A 12,433-nucleotide genomic window follows, 5' to 3' on the forward strand; every position below is an offset into this window, starting at 1 on the left:
CTATACACGTGGAGCATTTTGGAGAAGTGTGACTGGCATATTTCAGAGAACAGGGGGACTCCAACGGGTACTGGACCTTTATTGATGTTGCTGGGTACTTGTGTGATGGATTGATATCGGCTTAGTTTTAAGAGAATACCAATAAAAATAAGAAAAAACTAAAATGTGAAGAAAGTGTTGACTGCAATTTCTGGCTGTTCGGTGGCAAGAAATGATCGGCGGATCCCAATAACTGGTGGTGAGCATGGGGTTAATGGTGGCTGTTTTCCCCACACAGTAAATAGAACATCTGTTTGAACGCTGCGTGGAAACAAAGTAATGCTTTCCCGCTCAAATCCTTTCATTCCCGAGTTGCTAATAAGACTTAGTATACCGTTGATCTGGGAAGTACGTTACTACTGGCGGGTTAATTTGAAATAGTCCACAGTTTATTTAAGCCAATCAAAGGAGGGGGGCATGCTTAACTCATCCAATCATCGTGCAGCGCTATGTATAAATAAGATTGTTAAGCTGCCGTCTTTAATATTCATTATAATTTTGAATAATGGCTAGAACTAAGCAAACCGCTCGCAAGTCCACCGGCGGGAAAGCTCCCCGCAAGCAGCTGGCGACCAAAGCTGCCAGGAAAAGCGCCCCAGCTACTGGCGGCGTGAAGAAGCCTCACCGCTACCGTCCCGGCACTGTTGCTCTGCGAGAGATCCGCCGCTACCAGAAGTCCACCGAGCTGCTGATCCGCAAGTTGCCCTTCCAGCGCTTAGTACGTGAGATCGCCCAGGACTTCAAGACCGACCTGCGCTTCCAGAGCTCAGCAGTCATGGCTCTGCAAGAGGCCAGCGAGGCTTATCTGGTGGGGCTCTTCGAGGACACCAACCTGTGCGCCATCCACGCCAAGAGAGTGACCATCATGCCCAAAGACATCCAGCTGGCCCGCAGGATCCGAGGGGAGAGAGCATAGATACTCGTCCCTCCTACGTACACAGCACAAAGGCTCTTTTCAGAGCCACCAAATGCGCATTCGAACGAGCTGTATCCTCCCATCTACCCAGCTTTCCGACATGATATGACCTGGGAGGGGCGGGTGCTTTATACATGTTGAGATCTAAAACCTGTTTTAAAAGTTATCCCGTTTTTTTAAGTGTTACTGTAACGTCCCTAAAATTCATTTTAACAACAGTTCTCCCTTCGGTGCAGGACGAAACATTGCCTGGGTCTATACTGGTTCCTAGAGTAACTAAAGTACGTCTGGGTTACCCAATGGGCGAGAGCTGATTCATTCTACAAGCCGTTAAATAGATGCTGCAAGACAGACAAAATATTAAATTGAAGTCGGCTTATTTAGAACGTTGGCTGGTAGAATTGTATGTATTGTAATAAACATTCGTACAGGGGATGGTGGTGGTACAGTATAGGAAAACCTGTTATCCATGACTTACAGGGAATGTGAATACAGCCCGATCAGAGAGAAGGTGGGTGGCTCTGAAAAGAGCCTTTGTGGTCTCAGGATATCACGGGTGAATTATTTGGCGCTGGTGTATTTGGTGACGGCCTTGGTGCCCTCGGACACGGCGTGCTTGGCCAGCTCTCCGGGCAGCAGCAGACGTACGGCGGTCTGGATCTCCCTGGAGGTGATGGTGGAGCGCTTGTTGTAGTGAGCCAGGCGGGAAGCTTCTCCAGCAATGCGCTCAAAGATGTCGTTGACGAAGGAGTTCATGATGCCCATGGCCTTAGAGGAGATGCCGGTGTCGGGGTGGACCTGCTTCAGCACCTTGTAGACATAAATAGCATAACTCTCCTTCCTGCTCTTTCTCCGCTTCTTGCCATCTTTCTTCTGGGTCTTGGTGACGGCTTTCTTTGAGCCCTTTTTGGCTGCTGGGGCAGACTTGGCTGGTTCAGGCATTATAGCGACAAAACGATCCCAATCACAATGTGCAGAAACTGTTCCTGATCTCTCCCACAGCCGCTCTATTTATAGGCAGCCCATGTAAATGAGACCCACAGTCTGCTCTGTGCACTATTGGATGTTGTGCGATGTCAAATCCCACCCGCTGCTGCGGATTGGTGTTTGTTTGAACTTGAGCGGCACTAGCTAATTTGATAGCGGACCAATGAGAGAAGGGTGTCTGTCCCTACAGCGTATAAATATACGGAGGCGGGACAGATAGCCTTATTGTTGTAGGTTGACTTACACATAAGTTGAAATGTCTGGAAGAGGCAAACAGGGCGGTAAGACCCGTGCTAAGGCCAAGACTCGCTCATCTCGAGCCGGTCTCCAATTCCCGGTCGGTCGCGTTCACCGTCTGCTGAGGAAGGGGAACTATGCGGAGCGTGTGGGAGCTGGCGCCCCGGTGTATCTGGCAGCGGTGCTGGAGTACCTGACTGCTGAGATTCTGGAGCTGGCTGGGAATGCCGCCCGTGATAACAAGAAGACCCGCATCATCCCCCGTCACCTACAGCTGGCTGTGCGCAACGATGAAGAGCTCAACAAGCTACTCGGTGGGGTGACTATCGCCCAAGGAGGAGTCCTGCCCAACATCCAGGCCGTCCTACTGCCCAAGAAAACCGAGAGCCATAAACCGACCAAGAGCAAGTAATTTCCTGCTGGATAATTGTCCCCACAACACAAAGGCTCTTTTCAGAGCCACCCACCCCGTCCCTAAAGAGCTGATCCACGACTATAACATCACGCTTTAGCTGTGTGTTAACTTGAGTTAGACGAGGTTACATTGTAATGCTCGTTAAATAACGGACACAGTTGAACTAAACTCCCCCATCCAGATTGGCGGTGTCGTCTATTAAACAAAAGTGAACCATATATGGCACTGTCACGGTGCACTGACGTTACGTTTAAACAAGCTGCAGACACTTTATAATAAGACGGCAGGAGTCAGTATATACGGCTATAATCTCTTTTCTCGCACCACCGCCGGAAAGAAACAGCTACTCTAGAGCTCCGCTTCATAGCGCACACATCCACCCCCATAGAGTAACAGAAAAGTGTGTGGAGGGGGATATATACTATATAGCTCTGTCGAGACCGAGTGGGTGGCTCTGAAAAGAGCCTTTGTGTGATTGACAGGAGTGCGGCTCCAAGTTACTTCTTCTTAGGAGCAGCCTTCTTCGGCTTAGCTGCCTTTTTAGCCGGGCTCTTGGCTACTTTGGGCTTAGCTGCCTTTTTAGCCGGACTCTTAGCCACTTTGGGCTTAGCTGCCTTTTTAGCCGGGCTCTTGGCCGCCTTCTTGGGTTTCACAGCAGGTTTCGGCTTCTTAGGGCTTTTTACTGCTTTCTTGGCTGCTGCCGGTTTCTTGGCCTTTTTCGGGCTCTTGGCTGCGCTGGGAGACTTCTTCGGGGACTTGGGCACTTTCTTGGCTGCCGCTTTCTTGGGTTTAACCACCGCCACCTTCTTCTTAGCTGCCTTATCCTTGCTCTCCAGCTGCTTCTTGTTGAGCTTGAAGGAACCGGAGGCGCCGCTGCCTTTCACCTGGATCAGGGTCTCTTTCGTCACCAAGCTCTTGAGCGCCACTTTCAGGCGGCTGTTATTCTTCTCCACATCGTAACCTCCAGCAGCGAGGGTCTTCTTCAGGGCGGCCAGGGAAACACCGCTGCGCTCCTTGGATGCGGACACGCATTTTACAATCTGCTCAGACACGCTTGGACCGGACGTTTTGTTGCCCTTCTTGGAGCTTCCTGCAGCTGCTTTCTTCGGCTGACGCTTTCCCTTGACGGGGGCCTCTGCTGGAGCAGCGGCTGGAGCTGTCTCTGACATTTTCCGTGCACCAAATAGAAACAAAACTTTTACATGCAGATAATCATCAACTGAGTTGTTATATAGAGCCCAGGAATGCGAAGCCATTGGCTGTGGTGAAGAGCCAATCATGTGCGCAGATTCCGGGGGTATTGTTACCACGCCCATTATCCTCATGGACGCCGTTCTAGAATGTCGGCTCCCGCTTTGTGTTTCTATGGCTGAAAGAAATGAGTTTAATATGAAGTGTAATAATACCGGCTCGTTGTCCTTTATTTCATCAGCACATTGTGACGCCCTTTCGTCGTGTGTAGACTTTTTATATTGAGGAACCCCGGGCAAATACACTGAAAATACACACAACACCCCCATCTCCCTAAATCTCCTCTCTGTATCTTAACTTATGATCAAATACGTGGATGCGCCCAAAGAAAGCTCCCGGATCCCCCAGTGACTGAGCAGAGTAAACCTTCCTACTTCTCTTTTTATGTCATGTTTCACTTCTCACGTCTTATTTCTACCTTTTTAAACCTTCAGACTCCTGTGAGACTGTCACGTTACACAGATGTTCCATACTGACAGGCATACAGTCATGCATCACAATCGTCAGCTCTGTATATGTCCAGTAATCACTATTCCCGATTTAACATTTGCGACAGTCTCCTACCAGACAACACTGAAAGGATGGTCACACGGCAGTTTGAACACGGAGCATGCAGAATGCAGCCACCGCCGCTGAATAAATGGTCACAGACTTGTACAGAAAGTGTGTGAAAGTGCAAGCAGCGCTTTATTCCCAGCCTGAGAGCTCAGAAAACAGAAATATATACTGAGTTAACCGAACACATCTACGTTCTGCGTTCTAACAACAAAAGGTCGCCCTGATTGACATTACAGGGCCAAAATATAATTGTACTACAACGGCCTGAAAACTGGCAGTGTTGGTATGACTCAGGAACCTGTTGCTTGGTGCTCCTCCCCTAATTCCATCAAGTTCCCAATCAGGTCCGCCTATCCTGTATAAAAGGACAGCTTGTCTAGCGTGTAACTTAGTTCGTTTGTTGTAGACGGAAAGAAGATTACTTTTGAACATGTCTGGCAGAGGGAAAGGCGGTAAAGGACTCGGAAAAGGAGGCGCCAAGAGGCACAGGAAAGTCTTGCGGGATAATATCCAGGGTATCACAAAGCCCGCGATCCGCCGCCTGGCTCGTAGAGGAGGTGTGAAGCGTATTTCTGGCCTCATTTATGAAGAGACCCGTGGGGTGCTGAAGGTTTTCCTGGAGAACGTCATCCGGGACGCCGTCACCTACACTGAGCACGCCAAGCGGAAGACTGTCACCGCTATGGATGTGGTCTATGCTCTGAAGAGACAGGGCCGCACTCTGTATGGATTCGGAGGCTGAGCACTGACTCCTCTCGTCTAATTTCATTACACACACAAAGGTCCTTTTCAGGGCCGCCCATCTCTTCCATTAGAGAGCTGTAATATTGCCCTAGTACTCGGTAGAATGTGTGGAATTCTCCCCACTATATATCGGTGATCTGTTTAACTTTTGTATCCTCGAGGATACACGATTAGCTATTTGAAACATATGCAAAGGTGATCGCTGCGTGTCAGTGTTGCCTTAGAAAAGTTTGTTAATAAGAGACTATCGCGTCCTGCTGGTAACAATGCACGATTGTAAAGCATACCAGATTATATAATAATTACATCTTGCACAGATACCTTTGCTGAGTAAATGTGACCAGTGGTATTGCAGTCTGTGTAAAACATTAAACGGTGCAACTCACGATTTGAACAATATATTATCTTTCCAGAAAACTCTAAATATGTGTCCCTATAATTGATATCTTGGTGCAGACTTTATAATATATGTGAGGTCTGGTAAGAGCAGGGAGATGGCATGAATGAAAGTAAAGTTTAAGTCAGCCTGGCTCATTCCCTCTTACATTTCAAAGGACAGCAGAAAGCATTCACCACAGAACTGGGTATTTGTTTTAATCATACATACAATAGTTTTAATTCATAGCATGGGACAATGTAGCACTGTGAAAATGGAGATGTGATTGCCACTGTTCATGCAGCGGTTATGATACATAGTAAATATAATATGTGATTTGACACTGTATATTAAATCTGTTCTTTGTTTCAGTCTGTACACTTCCCTGCATTCTAAGAGAGACTGTTACAATATGCCTCAATACATATGTTAGTCCTGTTTTTGTATTGTGACATATTAGCTGTATAACTGACATATTAGCTGTATAACATTGTTCTCTCTTTATTAGAAGCGAAGATTAGGGGGAGAAATTATATTCATAAATAATGGACACATGTTTGTTAAGTATTAATATCAATTATAGGAAGTATATTTAGGAAGGATTAGATTTTTCTTATGTGGATTATAGGAAACATGCATGCGCTCTCGGATCACATGGTCCCTTTGTGTGTGATTGGCAGCCCCCCTCTCTGATCTGGATCCCTGGTGTCTTGTTATGTGTTAAGAGTTACTTCAATGACAGGACATTGTTTACAGTGAAAGCTTTTGTCTCCTATAGCGGTTCATTGCAGCTTTAAAGTTATGTCATAGATGAGGTTGCTTTGCATTCCACTACATGTCACATAGTAGTACAGGCAACTTTATCCCTGATATCACATTTCATATATTTGGCTCATAATCTCGACAGCCAGCAAACCAGTCAGACAGCCAGCCACAGGGTTAACCAGGAGATAGGCATCGAGAAGCCCCGTCTGCCAATGGGTTACTTGCAATTGGGGATTTGGGGTTGGGGAAGTCACCCAACGAATGTCAGACAACAACTCTGCTACCACTATTTTGCACATATGCGTGGCCCAATTTCTCCCCTGTTGCCTCATACTTTGCTACATGACAGTGTCAACCTCCACTCTAGCTGAGTGACCGCACTAATGAGTTCCAATGGGACATCCAGGAACTGTGTACTGCTGTCTACCCCACCACCAGAACCAGGTGAGATCCTTACGGGACAGATCAGTGGCTTAGGCCAGAGTCTTTGGACCTGGAGGAGGAAGATGTGCTTGGGATAAGTCGAGACACTGAGTAACAAGGGTTAAATGTGTGCAAGAAGTGGCATCGTTTTATAACAACTGTGTTCAATACACCACTGGGTACACACCGTAAATTTTAGTGTTCAACTGCCAGGGAAGGGAGATGCAAGACCTATCACTCACTCACACCCCCTGATAATGAAGAAAATGGAACCAACCAGCTGTGTCTAGCAGCAGTAACCCCCAGTTGGGGGTAGCTCACAATGTGGTTAGCAAACGGTTGCACCAAGGTCTGTCGCTAGCAACGTCAGGAGCATGACGCTTGGGACAGAGGGTGCAGGTATGCATGAAGAGGCTGAGCTACAAGTTGAGTGATCGCTGACAGGTAACACCGTACGTAGTCTGAAGGCACATGTATCCAGATGGCCGGTGCATGATATAGTGCCCGAACATGGAGATGGACGGGTGACAGTACAGCACAGGAATATGCTGCGACCCTGTTTATTTTCAGAATCACACTTGGTGGTACCAATTGCGGAAGAACAAGTTGACCCACTGGTGGTGATGGAGGACTTCTGGTTCATGTTCCCACACATTGAGGATGTAGCAAATCCCCCACCTGCCAAAGATACGGTCATCCAGACCCCTCTTCCAGTCCTAGTAGGAGACAGCCCCACAGGGCCTTGCCCGCTATCCTGCCTCCCATAAGGCCCCTGAGGACAATCTTGGGTAGCCCCAGCAACCGGATTGCAAGTTACGTGTGGTCTTAGACTCTCTTTATAGGGACTACAAAGGACAAAACAGTGGGAGTTTAAGAGCCAGGACTGGCGACACTTTGGTTCCGGTTGCATCACGGTCCATCGAACTGCGTGTGGATGACGTCACCCGGTGATATCCCTAGACGGCACGTTATTGGAACAACGCGGCTCCCCTTGAGGGGCATTATGCAACACCGCTACTGGTGGACAATTTAGGTGTTCAGCGAACAGTGAAAAAGAGGACAAAGAAGTCAACTACGAATGTACGATGGAAGTGTTACGACTAACGGTCTTATATTCAACCTGTAGAATCAGGTAGAGAGTTCCTCACCTCTAGCAGCCGCCTTCCCCGTAGAGCTTGTTATGCTCAAAGGCACTCGGATGCCCCCAGGACTTATTCTCGCGGTGGTACAGGTGTATGAACGTGCCGTAGCGTAGAGTAATGTGGTGTAGAGTCTAGCGTGGTAAAAAGACAGGCCAAGGTCTGGGTCCAGAGCAGATATCATGGTCAAGGTCAGGAATGGCAGCAGACTGGGATAAAGCAGGAACAAAGCAAGGGTCAGGGCAACAGGCAAGAATCAAATCCACAAGAACAAAGCCAAGCACAGCAGCAGGCTAAGACACAGAAAACAGGAACTATAACCTGCAGGGAGGCTAAGCCCTCACTGCCTTATAAACAGACACTGACCAATGTCAAAACAGAGAGGACAGCATGATAATCAGCCCCAGAAGCTGATTAATAAATTCAATTACTTGCGCACGTGCCTGGTTGCCCCTAATGCCGAGACCCGGCACTATCACTCACAGCGTCCCGACTGTTGTCTAGGCAACGGCCGGGGTGATACAGGAAGTGACGTCCCGGCATGGAGACAGCCTGGACACTTCCTGCGGGCATGGATAGTTGCGGTGACCTGAGGGACCACCACGACCCGTTACAGTACTTCCCACCCCACCCCCCCCCCTTGAGGAGGGATCAAGGAACCTCAAAAACCAAGTTTTCCAGGGAATTGTTTAAATAATCTATTGAGCAGTCTGTCAGCGTGCAGGCGCCTCTCAGGAACCCAAGAGCGTTCTTCTGGACTGGATCCCTTCGGATGCACCAGAAAATGGGTTTGTCCCTGAATCCTCTTGGAGTCGAGAATTTCTCCACAATAAATTCATGAGAACCATGCAAGTTGACTGGTCGGGGTTTGGGTTGTTCAGGAGTCTCAAACTTGGAGGATGAGACAACAAGTTTCAGGAGGGAACAGTAAAACATATTAGGGATTCTCAAAGGAGGTGGAATCTTCAGCCTGAAGGCAACAGGGTTAACTTTTTTTAACAATAGAAAACGGTCTAATGAACCTAGGTCCCAATTTCTTGCAGGGTTGTTTGAGCCTAATATTCCGGGTGGACAACCAGACTTTGTCTCACACCTTAAGAGAATAGTTCCTGAAATGACGATCTGCAAAAAAAATTGACCGAGAGGTGGCCTGAAGCAGGGCGGAATGGAACTTCTTCCAAATAATTGTGAGATAGGAGGCTGTTTGGCGTACCCCAGGAGAACTAGAAGAGTTGATTGAAGCAAGAGAATTAGACCTGGGATGGAGGCCATAGTTGCAAAAGAATAGAGATGTGCAGGTGGAAAAATGGCAAGAGTTATTATAGGCAAATTCGTCCCACGGAAGTAAAGAAGATCAATTGTTATGGCATTTGGAAAAATATAATAAGATGAATTGTTCCAATGACTGATTGACTTTTTCTGTTTGTCTGTTTGACTGTGGATGGTAGGCAAAAGACAGACTGATGTTGATGTCAAGGTGGTTGCAGAAAGATCTCCAAAACTGAGCCATGAACTGAGACCCACGATCAGAATCAATATCTTCAGGCAGACCGTGGAGATGGAAGATATAGCGAATGAATAGTGATGCCAGAGTTCGGGCATTGGGTAGACCTGCCAAAGCGATAAAGTGGGCCATCTTGTTAAATTCATCTACCACCACCCAGATTGTTTTGTGACCGGGTGACCAGGGTAAATCTACAATGAGGTCCATCGACAGATGTGACCAAGGTTTACTTGGAGTGGACAACGACATTATTTGACCCGACGGAGAGCTTCTGATACTCTCGTTTCTAGCACAATCTCTACATGAGAGTGCAAACTCTTTAAAATCAGTGGCCAAATAGGGCCACAAAACTGTGCGCAGGAGGACTTCAGTGGTTTTGAAAACTCCAGGATGTCCGGCAATCTTGTTGTCATGAGCCTCAGATAGTACAGCCTTCCTGAGATGGACTGGTACAAACAATTTATCTGAAGGAGTCTAAGGAGGAGCAATTCTTTGGAAATGGTGGAGAGCAGCACCCAAATCCTGGGTCAATCCTAAATGAATTGAGGATGAAGGAACTGTAGAGAGCGGAACAGTGGAAGGGGCATGAGAGGTCATAAAGCGGCGGGAGAGTGCGTCCGTGCATCCGCTTAAACATTCTTGGAACCAGGTCTGTAAGAAATAATAAACTTGAAGCGGGTAGAAAAAAAGGCCCAGCGTGCTTATCTGGAATTTAGACGTTTGGCAGATTAGGGCAGTTAGAGGAGCTACCAGGTCCAAGAAGGAATTAATAAATATCAGGTAATAATTCTAAAGCCCAGGAATCTTTGTACGGCCTTCAGATTGGTTGGGCATACCCAATCTAAGACTGCTTGGACCTTGCTGGGATCCATGAGTAACCCATCCTAGAAATATAGCCTAGAAATGAGACCTTATGGATCTCAAATTCACACTTTTCTAGCTTGGCAATGAGTTGATGTTGCCGAAGTTTAGAAAGGACATGTTTCACGTGAAGGCGGTGTTGGTCCACGAATGAAGAATATATCAGGTATAACACGACAAAGCGCCCTAATAACTCTCATAGAACATCGCTTATTAGATCCTGAAAGACAGCATGTGCGTTGCATAAACGAAAAGGCATGGACAGGTACTCATAGTGACCTGAGTGGGTGTTGAATGCGATCTTCCCTTCTTCCCTGTCCTTGATACGTATAAGGTTGTATGCTCCTCGTAGATCAATCTTGGTGAATACTGAAGCACTTCTGAGTTTATAAAAAAAAAAGGACTGATATGAGTGGAAGTGGGTAGGTGTTTCTGATGTGATTGTATTTAACCCACGAAAGTCAATTCAAGGTCGAAGAGAACCGTCCTTTTTTAGTCACAAAGAAGAACCTGGCTCCTACCGGGGATTTAGAAGGCCTAATAAAGCCCATTTTAAGGTTATCCTTAATGTACTCCTCCATGGAATGTGTTTCTGGTAACGAGAGAGAGTACAGTCTCCCTTTTGGGAGTTTTAGAGCCAGGATCTATGTCAATAGTGCAATCATAATCATGATGAGGAGGTAGCGTGTCAGCTGACTGCTTAGAGAATACATCAGAAAACTTATTGTAGGGTGACGGAAGCTGATCTAGAGGAACCTGGAGCAGACGAACAGGCACAGATAAGCAGGATGAAGAACAAGAAGGACTCCAATGAATGATGTCTCCCTTGTTCCAATCGATGACCGGACTGTGGAGCTGCAGCCAGGTATGCCCCAAGATCACCAGAACGGAAGAGCAATTAATTAGATAAATGGATGTTATGACTGTCTTTGTTTTGTATCTGGCAGCAGAACCTATAATCCATCAGAGGTGCTGCTACTGTCCTGCTCCTGAACTCTGCAACATGCCTGAAGGAGTTAATCTCCTTGTCTGATGCTAATTAGAACTGCACCTGTTGCACTGCTTTAAGTACCTGCCTCTAGCTGTGCTCTGAGCAGTTCATCCATTTGTTCCTGGCTGCTGCTAACCTGCTCCTGTGCTATTTGGTATACCTGCTGGACTGAACTTCTGTGTATGACCCCTGCACAGGGCCATCTTAACAACATTATGGGCCCCCGGGAAAAGCAGTGCACCGGGGCCCATATATATAGATATAGATATAGATATTTAGATGTATACAGATACAGATACAGATATAGATCTAGATATATAGAGATTGATAGATGTACTTGCTCAGTGACCCGTGTAGTTTTTCTTTTGTTGTTTTTTTTTCTTTTGCAGGATTATTTATTCTCATTAAGAGAATTGCCTATGGGGCCCACTTGCTCGTGGGGGCCCCCGGGCAGCTGCCCACCGTGCCCAATGGAAAAGATGGCCCTGCCCCTGCCTTTACCTTGGACCTTGCCTGCTTGCCTGAGACCCCAAATCATTTGCCTGTACCTTGGACCACGCTGTTTTACCTGTTGCCCTGACCTTTTGGACAGACTTCTGGACCTCGCCTATTTGCTTGATATCTGCCTGGCTATTTGGATTTGTTTGTCTGGTCTCTATTTGATCCCTGGACTCTGTCTGCTTTCCTGGACATCCTTGTGCCTTCTGGACTGGGGTAAACTTATCATACTTGTTCCTGCCATTTTACTATACAGTCTCTTTTGGAACCTGTTATCCGTTTATTTCAGTTATCTTTGTTAATATATTAACCTGAATAAATGCACTTTGCCTTACACTTCTGTTGCACTTTGTGACTGCACTGGGATTCATAACATGATGAACTGCCATACAATCTGGGCCTGCTGATTGCACACCCTCTGCCTTAGTCCTGGAATTCCTAGTGATGTTGCATTGAACTCTGTGTTTGGCTATTAGACATGTCTGTAAATCCACAATTACAAATGCTGCAAATGGACATTGTTCAGCTCTGTTACCAAATCATACAACTATCCATTTTACTCCAAGAACTACTTAAAACTATTCCTGCTGCTGTGATAAGTAATTTCAACACTAATTCTGATTTTAAAGCAACAAACTCCTCTAATGAAAGCATTCAGACTGCAGAGAATTCTCCCAGAACTTTTTCTGACATTGGTGCTGCATCTATGATATTGCCAGCGGTCCCTAC

General features: G+C 46.8%; 5 protein-coding genes across 5 annotated transcripts; 3 read left to right on the forward strand and 2 right to left on the reverse strand.

The window, feature by feature from the left end:
- The first annotated feature begins 542 nt into the window (after positions 1-542).
- On the forward strand, positions 543-983 carry LOC142111740 (histone H3). The gene has a single exon (XM_075193893.1). The coding sequence runs from the start codon at positions 545-547 to the stop codon at positions 953-955; it is 411 nt and encodes a 136-aa protein (XP_075049994.1). The 5' UTR covers positions 543-544; the 3' UTR covers positions 956-983.
- Positions 984-1,469: 486 nt separating this feature from the next.
- On the reverse strand, positions 1,470-1,922 carry LOC142111732 (histone H2B 1.1). The gene has a single exon (XM_075193886.1). The coding sequence runs from the start codon at positions 1,895-1,897 to the stop codon at positions 1,517-1,519; it is 381 nt and encodes a 126-aa protein (XP_075049987.1). The 5' UTR covers positions 1,898-1,922; the 3' UTR covers positions 1,470-1,516.
- Positions 1,923-2,187: 265 nt separating this feature from the next.
- On the forward strand, positions 2,188-2,591 carry LOC142111671 (histone H2A type 1-like). The gene has a single exon (XM_075193831.1). It carries the CDS (start codon positions 2,199-2,201, stop codon positions 2,589-2,591), a length of 393 nt encoding a protein of 130 aa, XP_075049932.1. The 5' UTR covers positions 2,188-2,198.
- A 478-nt stretch (positions 2,592-3,069) lies between these two features.
- LOC142111731 (histone H1.11R-like) lies at positions 3,070-3,763 on the reverse strand. Its single transcript, XM_075193885.1, has one exon. It carries the CDS (start codon positions 3,761-3,763, stop codon positions 3,092-3,094), a length of 672 nt encoding a protein of 223 aa, XP_075049986.1. The 3' UTR covers positions 3,070-3,091.
- Positions 3,764-4,785: 1,022 nt separating this feature from the next.
- LOC142111748 (histone H4) lies at positions 4,786-5,203 on the forward strand. Its single transcript, XM_075193900.1, has one exon. The coding sequence runs from the start codon at positions 4,834-4,836 to the stop codon at positions 5,143-5,145; it is 312 nt and encodes a 103-aa protein (XP_075050001.1). The 5' UTR covers positions 4,786-4,833; the 3' UTR covers positions 5,146-5,203.
- Positions 5,204-12,433: the final 7,230 nt, after the last annotated feature.

Source organism: Mixophyes fleayi (genome assembly GCF_038048845.1).
Source record: "Mixophyes fleayi isolate aMixFle1 chromosome 4 unlocalized genomic scaffold, aMixFle1.hap1 SUPER_4_unloc_4, whole genome shotgun sequence".
In the NCBI taxonomy this organism is placed as follows: Eukaryota; Metazoa; Chordata; class Amphibia; order Anura; family Limnodynastidae; genus Mixophyes; species Mixophyes fleayi.